This window comes from Siphateles boraxobius, unplaced genomic scaffold (genome assembly GCF_051911475.1).
Source record: "Siphateles boraxobius isolate OS27281-9 unplaced genomic scaffold, OSU_SipBor_1 79, whole genome shotgun sequence".
Taxonomy (NCBI): Eukaryota; Metazoa; Chordata; class Actinopteri; order Cypriniformes; family Leuciscidae; genus Siphateles; species Siphateles boraxobius.
In genome coordinates this window covers 438,632-452,391 of record NW_027509207.1, presented here as the reverse complement: position 1 = coordinate 452,391, position 13,760 = coordinate 438,632, and the positions used below count along the sequence as shown (strand labels likewise).

The following is a 13,760-nucleotide window of genomic DNA, read 5'->3' as shown; positions in this document are numbered from 1 at the left end:
TGCAATTATTAGAACTATTTAAATTACAGTGGGTTACCATTGTGGAGAAGAGTAGAGCATTAGGTTAGGATGTGGACTGAGTCTAATAGGTTTTCTCTTGTTGCTGAAAGAGCATATAAATCTCAGCATTTAGTATGTTAATAAGTGCTATTATTAGCTAATAGCTAGCTGTAGTCTAGTAATTCATTTGAGAAATCATGTAAATCCTACATACATTTATTTTTCAGTGCAGTTTTAAATAAACTAAAGCATGTTCACTAAACTTGTCACAACACAAGGAGCTTACATAGATTCAAAAAATGTCATTAACATTAATACAAAATAATTTGCTTGTGTGGAACCACTGTCCATAATTGAATTAAGTTAGTTAGTTTAAAGCGTAATTTTTCATTCTGAATTTAATGTGTAATGTAAATGTAGTCAGTGATGGACTGCAGTATTTAACAAAATATTTCACTAGATAGGAGATATATATGCATGTTTTTTCTTTGAATGACGAATATTGTTATTGCATGTGTCTTCTGAAAAGGAACGAATTTCGTTCCCATCACCGGTGAAGGACAGAAGGAGGATTATGATGAAGACAAAACACCAGGATTGTCCTGATACGATGACAGAACGTCAGTCTAAACACGCTGAACCTTGACGACGTTAAACATCTTTATCAGCTCACATGACGAAGTAAATAAACTCTTCATAATAGATCAGACAATCTTTTGCCAGAACGTTCTGAAACACTCCCTGTTACTATAAAGACAATGCGAGAGGGTTTCAGTAAAGGCTGAGAAACGCTTCTCAATGAACGTATTGTGTTTAATAAAGGACAAAGACGCGTGAAGGAGGGCGAGACAGACAGAGAGAGATAGACATGCTAACGTTTTGTGCTCGCTAATCTTATTAGCGGACCCAACGTGTTGGCAAGAAAACAACGTCTATCTGTGATCAGGCTGTGCTGTTATGAATAGAGCCGCGTATGAGAACCGTCTGATACGAGACTGAACAAACTAGTCGAAATCCAATAAACTTCACTGCAGAAGAATAAAGGTTTTATAATTGCAAGAAAGCTAGTTTCACAAACTTTTTATCTTATTTGCACACACAGCCCCACCAGGACTCATTCGTTTCATTAAAGTGGTTTTATTTTACGTGCATCAAAGGACAAAATCACATTAATTTCCTCATAATCTCTCAGTGTCTGAAACGCTTCCAGTCTCTCTAAGCCCCGCCTCTCTGAGAGATGCTCTGCTGTGATTGGTCAGAAAACAAACGCTCATTATCATATCTGAATCTCAGCTCTTGAAACGAACAGTAACGATGGCGTGGGTTTTTTCAGTAATTGAATCTTCTGAAATTACAATTGAATTATTTTAATTGTAATAAAATTGCATATCATTTTAGTATAATAATAATTATTACTATTCAATTATTTTCAAGGGAGTCAAAAGAGTTTGAGAACCGCCATCAGAATCACTTAAAATAAATTAGCTAAAAAAATTAGCGGATTATAGCCATTACAAAACATTAAATATTACATCAGTCACGCATATTAATTAAGTAGCATTCGGTCTTTTGGAGATGATTTACACTGACTGGTTGACCATTAAAAGAAAGTCCACAGACATTCTGTGTTTTCAAAGTGAAACTTTAAGGAAAAAGTTCTTGAATATCATTGGCTCTGTGACGAATGGCTTTCATTGCTAAATGTATAAATGTAAATGAAAGTTATTTTTGAAGAATTTCTGTGTAAGTGTTGATTCAATACAAGCAGACACAGATTATCATACCGAACTGCAAATCCTGAAAACACACATTTACTTATCGATCTAAATGGAAGCGTTGCAGAGACTTCTGTTGGTTTATATACAACTAGTCATTTATACTCAGACAGAAGGAGGTTTTGTCAGGTTTAGCTCACTTCTGAACACACACACACACACACTCTCAACACAACACACTCTCAGCACACACACACGCTCACACACCCCTGCAGGTGTTTCTCCAGCACATGGCACCTCGACACACACACACACACACACAGGTGTGGGATCACTGGGTTAAACCGGGATCTGGGATAAACTCCTATAAAGCTGCAGGTCGAGTGTCAACATGATCCGAGTGTCTGAGAGTCAAACTTCAGTGAAGACCAGGAAAAGAGGAAAACTTCTAGAACCAATATACATTTTTTCCAGCTCTAATATTTTTCAATGAGTACAAATTGCTACTTATGAGTTTGGTGTAAAAAAATGTTTATATATATATATATATATATATATATATATATATATATATATATATATATATATATATACAGGGTCTGAAGTTAACTTTTTTGACCACCAGCCACAGTAACTCTTTACCAGCCATTTTTTTTTGCCTCATAAAGGAGAAAAATAGAAATCACACAAACATTGTTCTTTAAGTTGTAAGAATACACATTTAAGTGCTGTCAAGTTATTAACGAAATCATTATAAGTAATAATAACTCTTAAGGGGGTCGCACACCGGATGCGCACGCGGCGCAGAACCACGTCTTTAAAATTCGAACACATTGTTTTCTATCAGTGTACACACACCAGCGGCGCCACTCGGCGTCTGTCCGCGCCGCCCAGCAACGGCTCAGGACCTTGTTCAAAATCCTGCCGCACCACAGAGCGCCGTTTACATAGTTTTACATTAAATGTACATTTATTTGTCTCAAATCGTCGTTAATGTAAATACTGACTTCACCCTGTGCTGCAATATACATTTAGTTTTACATGCATTCACAGAAATCAGCTGCTTGAATGGAAATTGCTGATGTTATCGGACAGACGGGAAAAAAAACTACTGAATCACTCAACGCGTGGTCAGGTGTTAATTTTATATATATATATACAAACACACATACTTTTCCTAGAATTCCAGTCTTTCACAGGTGAAAAATCAACTAGTGAGCAAATATTTGATCAAACGATTTTAATATGTTAACTGTAAAGTTGAACATTAACTGGGACACCGGAACAGTTAATACACACAATCCAGAAGAAAACACTTCCATCACACGCTGAACTGAACCAGAGAAATGTGTGTGTGTGTGTGTGTGTGTGTCTCCTGTCATATGAGAAAAGCCCCATCACAATAAACACCCCTCACACACTTTCTCCCAGAGGACACTGGGGGTTTATGGGCGTGAGCCTGACCGTCGCCATGGCAGCAGGGTGAGTGTGTGTGTGTGTGTGTGTGTGTGTATGGGGTCATGAAACAGTCTCTGTGAGAACGGACATCTTGATTTCGTCGCTGCGTGTTTGTATAAATGACTGGCCTGTAATCACTGTAACACACACCCACCCTGAAGATCCAGTATCAGTCAGGAGCGGATATTATCGCAAACGCGCACACACACACACACACACACACACCCCTTTGTGGGGACTGTCCATACTCACACACACTCCCTCTCATACACTTACATATATATATATATATATATATATATATATATATATATATATATATCAAAATATACACAAGTCATAAAATTATACAAGCTTTAATTGATATCAGCCAGCTAAATAACGTAGTGCATTAATTATCATTATTTATATGGCAACAAAAAAATGTGGATATTGTAACATCGAAATGAACTGCTTTTATTCAAAACGACTGAGGCTTTTACCCAATACACACATTCTTTCATCGAATCAGTGGATCTTCAGCACAACTTTACACTGTAAATATAAATGTGATACAGATCACTAGTGTGTTTATACCGCAGTAAAACACAATAACGCTGTACGTGTGTGTTGATATCTGAGAGAGAGACACAATATGACTGATGACATTTACGTCATTGACTCAACAACACAATCCTTAAAACCGTCCTGTCCTCGACACAAATGTAGGTCAGCCCTCAAACAGATGCATTACTTACAAACGCCATCTAGACTAATCTGTGAGAGTTCACACACACACACACACACACACACGGATGCTTTTGTGTCCGTACTTCAACACACCGACTGGACGTCCGCTCTGGGAGTAAACAGGAGGTGGAAGCAGTTCTCTCTCTCACACACACTCACACACACACACACACACACACACACACACACACATGCACACTTTTCTGGAAGCAGAATTATCCGGATTAGTGAAAAATACAGTAACTTCTGTTCAATTGCACATGCACTATTATATTATACAGAAGTTGTGCTATTAAAGTGCTCCTATAATGCTTTTATGAATATTCCCTTTCATGCAGTCTGTAATAGAGCTGAAAAGTTTAAATCATCAAAGTGCAGATTAATAAAGTTATTGTCTCCTAAAAGAAAGAAGTGATTCTGAACTGAAACGAGTCGTCAGTAATTCAGTCTCACTTCCTATTGAACCTGCGCAGGTTTCTAATTTGCATAATGCCAGCCTGTGGTCCTGATTGGCTGAGCAGCGTCTCGTAGCTCCGCCCTCAAACACTAGTGTATCTGAGACTGGAAGAGTTTGTGTCGTTCGTGTCGAGAAGACGCTGTTTTCTGAGATTGATACGGTAAAACCCACGCCATCGTTACTGTTCGTATCACTGTGATCAAGAACTGAGATTCAGATATGATAATGAGCGTTTACTTTCTGACCAATCACAGCAGAGCAGCTCTCAGAGAGGCGGGGCTTAGAGAGACTGAAAGCGTTTCAGACACTGAGAGAAAAGAGTGGAGATTATGAGGAAATTAATGTGTTTTTGATCTTGGATGCACATAAATCTATTGTTGGAGACGAAAAACTAAATTAGGAACCTTTAAAATAGCATTATGGGGCACTTTTAATCAACTTTTATATAGTTTGGAAGATAAATGGAAGAGTGAAGGAACGTTTGCTTTGAGTTTAAGCCGCTGGTTTGTGTCTCTGTACTTCAGATGATCTCCAGCACCGGAAACAAGCGTATGGTTTATTTTAATGGCGTTTCGGAAAACCTCGGACGCTTATGTGTTTGTTCACAGCATTTTATTTTGTAAAGTGTAATGGAGAATTCACAAAGAAACTTCATTGACAGATGATGCTGTCTGGAAATGACGTTTTTATGTGCAATAGCGAGTAAATGCGACACAGAAAAAACTAGTGTAGAAAGTAAATTTCCAAAACAAATAATTACATTACATTGAATTAAAAGTGAAATTTTGATGTAAAAAAACCAAACTGAAATAGTATTTTCTTGTAAAACATTCTCAATCTTTGCTTTGCTCATTTTTTACAGTGTAGAGAGAGAGCAAGTTTTAGTGAATGAAATGCATTGTTTTTTTACAAATAAAACACCCTGAACTACTGAAACCGATATCTATATTCTGATTCTCACGGTACCGCATAATCATCATCAACACAGATCCAACTCTATTGAAAAAACAACTCCATGCTGATTCTATAGAGCTTCTGTAGCTCCGCCCCTTTTCAGCAGCATCGAAAACGAGTGAAGCTCGTGGTGTTCAGTCTTCTGGTTTATATTTCCATATTTTAAAAAATTTCCCGGTCTATTGACATTTGTTCAAACATAACAATGCTCATGATGATATAAAATAAGTAAATCCACTTCACAAGCTAGTAACTATTTGAGAAATATACAGAGCGACCGCAAAACCTGAAGTTCAAACACCGGTTTCTAAAGATGTCTGCGCTCGTTTCTCTGGCATAATGAAACGTCACATGAGTTCAGAGAGAAGGCTGGAAGTGTGCGAGCGAACGAGAGCGAGAGAGACAGGAATATGCGCCTCGCCCCTCTCTCTCTCTCCTGAGGAACACTAAATATAGCGAGAGACCGGGAAACACTGTTTATCTCACTTCTGCACTCCTTCTTCACAGCTATCATTTCTATGCATTAGAACTGAACAGGTTTGAGAAAACAGTCCTGTTGAAAAGATAAGCCTTGATTTGATACACAAACACGGAAGCAATATGAGCAAAAGAATCCAATCTCTAGGAATCATTTTTTCTGTTTTCACATAAACTCATGTTGTTTATATGGCAATGCGTAGAAAAATTACCTAAAACTCGTTTAGTTTAGACTGGAAACCAGAAAAAGGACAAAGCAAGTTGTTGTTGTTAGCTAGATGCTAATTTTATTCAATTGTAGGTCATATGGTAGAAAATTAGACTATTAGTTCAATAAACTTTTTTATGCTACCTTGATAATTAAATTTTTTAGTATTGATATGATTATATACCAACATTATCAGGTCTAGCAAAGTAGAATTTTTATTTTATGAAGCTATGAAATTGGTAAAATCTGCTTTTTTTTAAAAAAGAGGGCAAGAAAGGAAGAGCATTTTTGACCCAGGAAAAACCCAGTAAATTATAATGTAATCTTCAAACATTAAACAGCATATAAATCAAAACTGATAAACGTAACTGAATGAAACTCATGAAGAGGAAACGACTGACTCGATCTTCTCCATCTGTGTTTATGATCATCGCTCTGAGTGTTCAAAACATCCAGTTTATTAGTTTTAAAAATTATTTTGTTTTTTTAGTTATTTGAACGTTAAGGGAACATTGAACATTCCATTTTATCATTCTTCAAACATTATAGGAATGTTACTTTTGAAGTTCTCTGAACATTCCGAAACAATGTTACATTTAAAAAATGTTGGATAAACAACCGATAAAACATGTCACGAGAAAAGATTTTATTTTATTTTAGAATTATTACAGACCAGATAATGTTGAACAAACGTTATATTAACGTTACTGGAAGAATGTTTGTTCATAACTTATTCCCTGTAAGCTGGGTGTGTGGTATTAGTTAATAATAAATCAGTTTATTTATTTTACATCTTGTGCCAGATTCATCTTTACATGATAAGTTGCATCTGTGGTTCAAATCAGAATAAGCAATATCAGGTTTACAACACTAATAGCAACCGCTAGAGCTTTTCACAATACAAATCCTTTCACAGCAGTTTTACAGCAAGTGCACGTTTTGTATTATTCGTTTCTCATGCAACACCGGGTTCAGCATCACACGTGTGTTACGGCATCATCGATCCTCCTGCGGGACGCTGCTAATCACGCTTCCCTGTTCCTGGCTGTGAAGGTCAGAGGTCAAATCTAACAACTACAAGCATCTGTCATATGACATGGATGTGTAATTCACAGCGCTCTCGTTATAAACGACCCCCCATGGGGCTGTTTCCATGGCGACAGATGCACCGGAGGCACATATACACATATATATATATATATACATATATATACACACACACACGCACACAGGGGAAACTCGAAAAATTAGAATATCGTGCAACAGTTCATGCATTTCAGTAATTTAAATTAAAAGGTGAAACTAATATATTTGGTATATATAACTATATACATATGCATGATTATACTTTTCAGAGGGCCGACATTTCTGTATTTAAAATCCTTTTTTTATCGATTTCATGTAATATTCAAATTTTCTGAGATTTTGAATTTGGGGTTTTCATAAGCTGTACGCCATAATCATCAAAATTATAACAAATAAAGGCTTAAAATATCTCACTTTGCATGTAATGAGTCTATATAATATATTAGTTTCACCTTCTAAGTTGAATAACTGAAATAAATTAACTTTTGCACGATATTCAAATTTTTCGAGTTTCACCTGTATATAATATATATATGTATATGTGTGTGTGTATATATATATACACACACATATATATATATATATGTATGCGCTTCCTGTGGATTTTAAAATCAGCCCAGTCTGACTAACAGCGCACAAATCTCATGAATTAATTCATCATTACTGGAGGATGGGCCGCAGGATAGAACGAAATCCTTATGTACGCATTCTCTCTAAAATCACTTAACGCAAGAAAATAAAGTAATTTTAATATATAGTTTAATCACAATTAACGAACAATGAATGATACTCGTACTTTTTTGCGTTTTATACATTTATAAGCACCACTATAATAACACTTGGCTACATGTTTTACTAAAAGATATTAATATTGTACATCAAGACTTCTGTGACAGCACAAATTAATCATATTTATTCATTATGATTTAAATCCACCAAAGTTTATGCATATTTTTAGACATGAAAAATGTCACGTGGAGAACATTTCTGAGCGATAAACGGTTTAATTGAAAAAGAAACTTAAAATTCGATGAAATCAAACGTTTTTATTCCTACTGAAAAAAATTGGTGTGGAAGCATTTTTTCCACTCAGAAATTGCTAGTAAATTTCACAAACAATTGAATTAAACATGAAGTTTTTCAAGTATTTTTCCAATATTCTTCATTTACGACTTCGGAAAATCGTTTTTTACAGTGTAGCAAAATTAAGACGAAGAAGCATTGAAAAACTAGACTAACGCACAGTCAACGATAAAAAAAACTTTTGAGATATTGTTGCTTAATTTTATATATTGGCACAAAAAGTTATAGGCCAACTATAGGCCAAGCCGACAAGCAGCTTTGCACAAACTCATCCTGATTATTCAAGAAGCTGTTGTTCATCGCTTACCTGCTGACGCGTCATGTTCCCGCCAACAAAGCCACGCATTCAGTGTGTAAACCCAGCGCTCATCTCAAAGCCGGCTCTGAATGCCAGCGTGGGTCACATGACCTTTACAGGTCTACAGTTCTGGACAACAGCGGATAATCAGAGCACCGACAACAGAGAACATGCAATATGGCGTTTTATACGAGGCACAGATGAAAACAAAGACAACTCGGTCTTTGTATTACAGTATTTGTGATGGCTTTGCTAACAACATATTATATACAATGATATTAATGCGCTTTTTATTTGTCCCTTCCATAACCATCACTCAAAAACATTCACACAAGTCATTGAAAAAATATTTTAGGTACAGTACAGTCAAACCAAAGTTTATTCAGACGCCTTCAACATTTCTCACATTATCACGGTTTATTCGCTATAGTTTAGAAAATGATAATAAAATATGACTGTTATAATATATTTGACTGGTTTTGTCCGTCCTCCTGTTAGACTGTCTCACACATGAATTATGTTGAATATCTGTCAGCTGTTAAATTTAACTACACAATTAGATAATACCAGTTTAGCTCAACCAATCACCAAGCAATGCTTCATGTTGTTCGGTCTGTGGTGTAAAAAAGTGCATTAGTTATTAAAGTAAAAACACTTCAGTAAAACATGATCAGCTCAAAGTGTCCGGATCATTTTTGCTCCTAATGTTTCACTGGTAGTCACTGTATGAAGAATTATTGTGTATAATATGTCACATTTACTTTATTTTGCTCTCCTCACTTACATAAATGAACTATAGTGTCCTGCACACACTAGTGAAACAATATCACACATTATATACATAAACTGTCATACTGGTGCATATAAATGCAAATGTACTGTATAAATAAATTTTTTGGGTTAATTTAATTAAAAACGTTGTATGCTGAAAATGGGCAATGACTGAGAAGATTTGCTTCTTGGCATTAATGGCTGAAACAAATGATGGTTTTTCTTTATTTGCGTCATTTCAGATAAATACATAAGCATTGAGATGCTTATTAAATATCATCAAAAGGCAGAAGAACATAATTGTTTTGCTATATCGGCCAGTCCTGGTGTCGTCATCACAGTCATAACGTCACAGTCATAACGTCACAGTCATAACGTCACAGTCATAACGTCACAGTCATAACGTCACAGTCATAACGTCACAGTCATATCGTCTCAGTCATAACGTCACAGTCATAACGTCACAGTCATAACGTCACAGTCATAACGTCACAGTCATAACGTCACAGTCATAACGTCTCAGTCATATCGTCTCAGTCATAACGTCACAGTCATAACGTCACATTCATAACGTCACAGTCATAACGTCACAGTCATAACGTCACAGTCATAACGTCACAGTCATAACGTCACAGTCATAACGTCACAGTCATAACGTCACAGTCATAACGTCACAGTCATAACGTCACAGTCATAACGTCACAGTCATAACGTCACAGTCATATCGTCTCAGTCATAACGTCACAGTCATAACGTCACAGTCATAACGTCACAGTCATAACGTCACAGTCATAACGTCACAGTCATAACGTCACAGTCATAACGTCACAGTCATAACGTCACAGTCATATCGTCTCAGTCATAACGTCACAGTCATAACGTCACATTCATAACGTCACAGTCATAACGTCACAGTCATAACGTCACAGTCATAACGTCACAGTCATAACGTCACAGTCATAACGTCACAGTCATAACGTCACAGTCATAACGTCACAGTCATAACGTCACAGTCATAACGTCACAGTCATAACGTCACAGTCATAACGTCACAGTCATAACGTCACAGTCATAACGTCACAGTCATAACGTCACAGTCATAACGTCACAGTCATAACGTCACAGTCATAACGTCACAGTCATAACGTCACAGTCATAACGTCACAGTCATAACGTCACAGTCATAACGTCACAGTCATAACGTCAGTCATAACGTCACAGTCATAACGTCACAGTCATAACATCAGTCATAACGTCACAGTCATAACGTCAGTCATAACGTCACAGTCATAACATCAGTCATAACGTCACAGTCATAACGTCACAGTCATAACGTCACAGTCATAACGTCACAGTCATAACGTCACAGTCATAACGTCACAGTCATAACGTCACAGTCATAACGTCACAGTCATAACGTCACAGTCATAACGTCACAGTCATAACGTCACAGTCATATCGTCTCAGTCATAACGTCACAGTCATAACGTCACAGTCATAACGTCACAGTCATAACGTCACAGTCATAACGTCACAGTCATAACGTCACAGTCATAACGTCACAGTCATAACGTCACAGTCATAACGTCACAGTCATAACGTCACAGTCATAACGTCACAGTCATAACGTCACAGTCATAACGTCATAACGTCACAGTCATAACGTCACAGTCATAACGTCACAGTCATAACGTCACAGTCATAACGTCACAGTCATAACGTCACAGTCATAACGTCACAGTCATAACGTCACAGTCATAACGTCACAGTCATAACGTCACAGTCATAACGTCACAGTCATAACGTCACAGTCATAACGTCACAGTCATAACATCACAGTCATAACATCACAGTCATAACATGAACGCAAAGTATCTGTCTTCAGACCTTTTAGTGGCAAGACCAACAAAACCACAAACCACCAAATGTGAAAGCAATTAAACACTAATATAATGCAGTTTAGTGCGAATCAACATCTCACAATGACCTCAAAAATAACTTGAGATCCAGCTAATGTTGTTAACATCTATAACTGTTAAACAGAGAGCTTCATTATTACACCCACAATGCCTTTAAAAATAACTGATGGATGGAATCAGAGAGTAATACCATGGTATTTTATACAATATTATTTATTTATAAGAGTATTGGCGTAGTAGTCCTCCAAGAAAACCATTAAATATGCCCTAAAATTGTGGTTTTACCACAGTAGCTTGTTATAATATTCTTTAAAAGTCTGTAAACGTGGTGAGAATAGAGAGGAGAGACTGTGGTGTGGACGATTACAGGCTTAGACAAGAGCAAAAACAATGGTGTCTTAAACTAAAAATAAACGTAAACCGATTGTTAGCGTTTAAAAATAGCGTGTTCCTCGAAACACAATGTAGCCGCAGTTTCATCGAGGCCATCTTGAACAGCTAAAACCAGCCTAAACTGGTGTACTGGTTTTAACTGGTCTTCCAGCCTGGTTTTAGAGTGGTTTTGACCAATTCTTTAGCTGTTTCTAGTGATATTAATGAGACAAGAGCAGTGATACATTTTAAGGAGTCACGTCTTAAAGTCTCCATGTGGTTAAAATCAAGCTTTTAATGTGTATGTGGTGTTTTTAATGTGCTTTAAGAAAACCATGTGTAAATTCATAAGTCGACAGCATTGCTGAGTATTTTCTCCTTAAAACTGCAGTGAACCAAAGACAAGGTTTGAAATCGCTGGTGTTTCTGACGTCACAAACTACCTTGTAACCAATCAGATCAACGTGTGATCGTCAAGGAGCGGGGGCGGGGCTCATTTGCATATTTATAGAACTACAGTTACATTCAAGCTATTTTAAGACATGACGACAAATTTGAGGAAAAAAGTTTAAGTATGTAATTTTGGTGATCAAGTATGGGTTTTAAGGGAAACAATTATTGACTACAGGGGACCTACTGACCCGATGTCATAAAAATAATGTTCTGTAAACGCGCCCACCAACAACAACACGGTTGATTGAAATCAATCCAAACGAGATCCTGACATTCAGTCCCAGATTATCCAATAGCATCTAATTTGATTCCTAGAGGATTCATGTTTGATCCCATCATGATCCCTGTTGTTTAATCCCGACCCAACAGGCCACTGAACGCATTCCTCCATTAACTATATGGATCTACACCAAAACAGAGTCGATATAAAACAGCAAAGTACTGAATATGATGTCAAATTATGTTCATAAGGACAAATCACGCGACCGCAGAAGATCGAGCATTTATGATGTGACCGTTTTCTTATAAATATTAATTAGTGGATCTGTTACACAGTAGCATATTTCTCACTCTGGATATAAAATATCGCACGACACATTTCGCTTTTGTAGCGATTACATCGCGATAAATATTTCCATTGTAACCGGAAAGATTCCACACCAACCGAGCAAACAAAATCCCTAAGGTAATATGATATGACTCAATAAATAAATAAATGATTGTTTAAGCCTATTTAACCTCACCCTGAACGCATAAATAATAATCGTCGCGATGTTTGCTAACGATTTTTTTTTAAATATCGTTGAATCGTAGTACAGTCGTTCTTGTGTATCTAACGTTGCGGTGATCGATACATTGAATCGACTTGTTACATTGATGGTCACATTTAATCAGCGTTCGGTGTCGCTATATGATCTTTGATCGATGTCTTACCTCGGCGAGCGTCGATGTCGCGAGCATCAGGAATATGAAAACCTCTCGACACCCCATTCTGCTCCTCTCCTCTGTGCTTCCAACAAACAGAGCTGGGTATTATTGAGTAAATGTATCCGTTTGGTGTAAAATGTCGGTGTGTGTTTCGTGTCGACTCCCAGAAGAATGCGCCTGCGATGAAGGCGAGTCAGAAGAACAACGCGTCATGTGACGCGCCGCGGGAATGAATGTGTGGGAGGGGGGCAGGGAATGCCTGAAAACACTGCAAACTAACATTACAATTAAATCAAAGACTCAGCTTCCATCTACAACCTTTATTTTACCTTATTTTATTAAAAAAAAATTCTTTTAAATTTGAATGTGTTACATTATATTTGAATATATTTGTATTTTTTACATAAATAAGCTTGTTTGGTTGCTGCTTGTCTGAATCATACATGTTATGAGTAATCAAATATATTAATATAGTGTTTGTTTTTCGATGTTTTTTTGTTACTTTATTAGGCTATTATAATTTGTAAAACATAATCGGTTTATTTGTTTAGCTTAGTAATCAAATATATTATAGTATAACACAAATATGTTACTCTTCACATTTGTTTTTCAAACAATTTTTGTTACTTTGTTATTTTAAATGTTAAAACATAATCTATATATTTTTAAATCGAATACATGCATTTTATTTTGAATTTGTAAAAAATTAAAAAATAAAGGCATTAATGTCTTGTATAGTATTGCAGGTAAAGAATTGAATTTAGTTATTTGCCTCCCCCGTGTGGACGTTCAGAGGGTTTCTAAATGAAATATATTTGTATTTTAGTGTAGTTTATTGGCTGTAGCCTATGTG

At 36.5% G+C, this 13,760-nt stretch overlaps 1 protein-coding gene across 1 annotated transcript in view; it reads right to left on the bottom strand.

Moving 5' to 3' along the window:
- LOC143728585 (amyloid-beta A4 protein-like) overlaps window positions 1–13,139 on the bottom strand; it is a gene marked incomplete at its 3' end in the record, with an annotated part of 33,967 nt that extends 20,828 nt beyond the window's left edge. The window contains exon 1 of the mRNA XM_077219377.1: window positions 12,914–13,139. Within this exon, the coding sequence (XP_077075492.1) occupies window positions 12,914–12,970 (57 nt within the window). The remainder of the gene's footprint in view (window positions 1–12,913) is intronic.
- Between the last annotated feature and the right edge of the window lie 621 nt (window positions 13,140–13,760).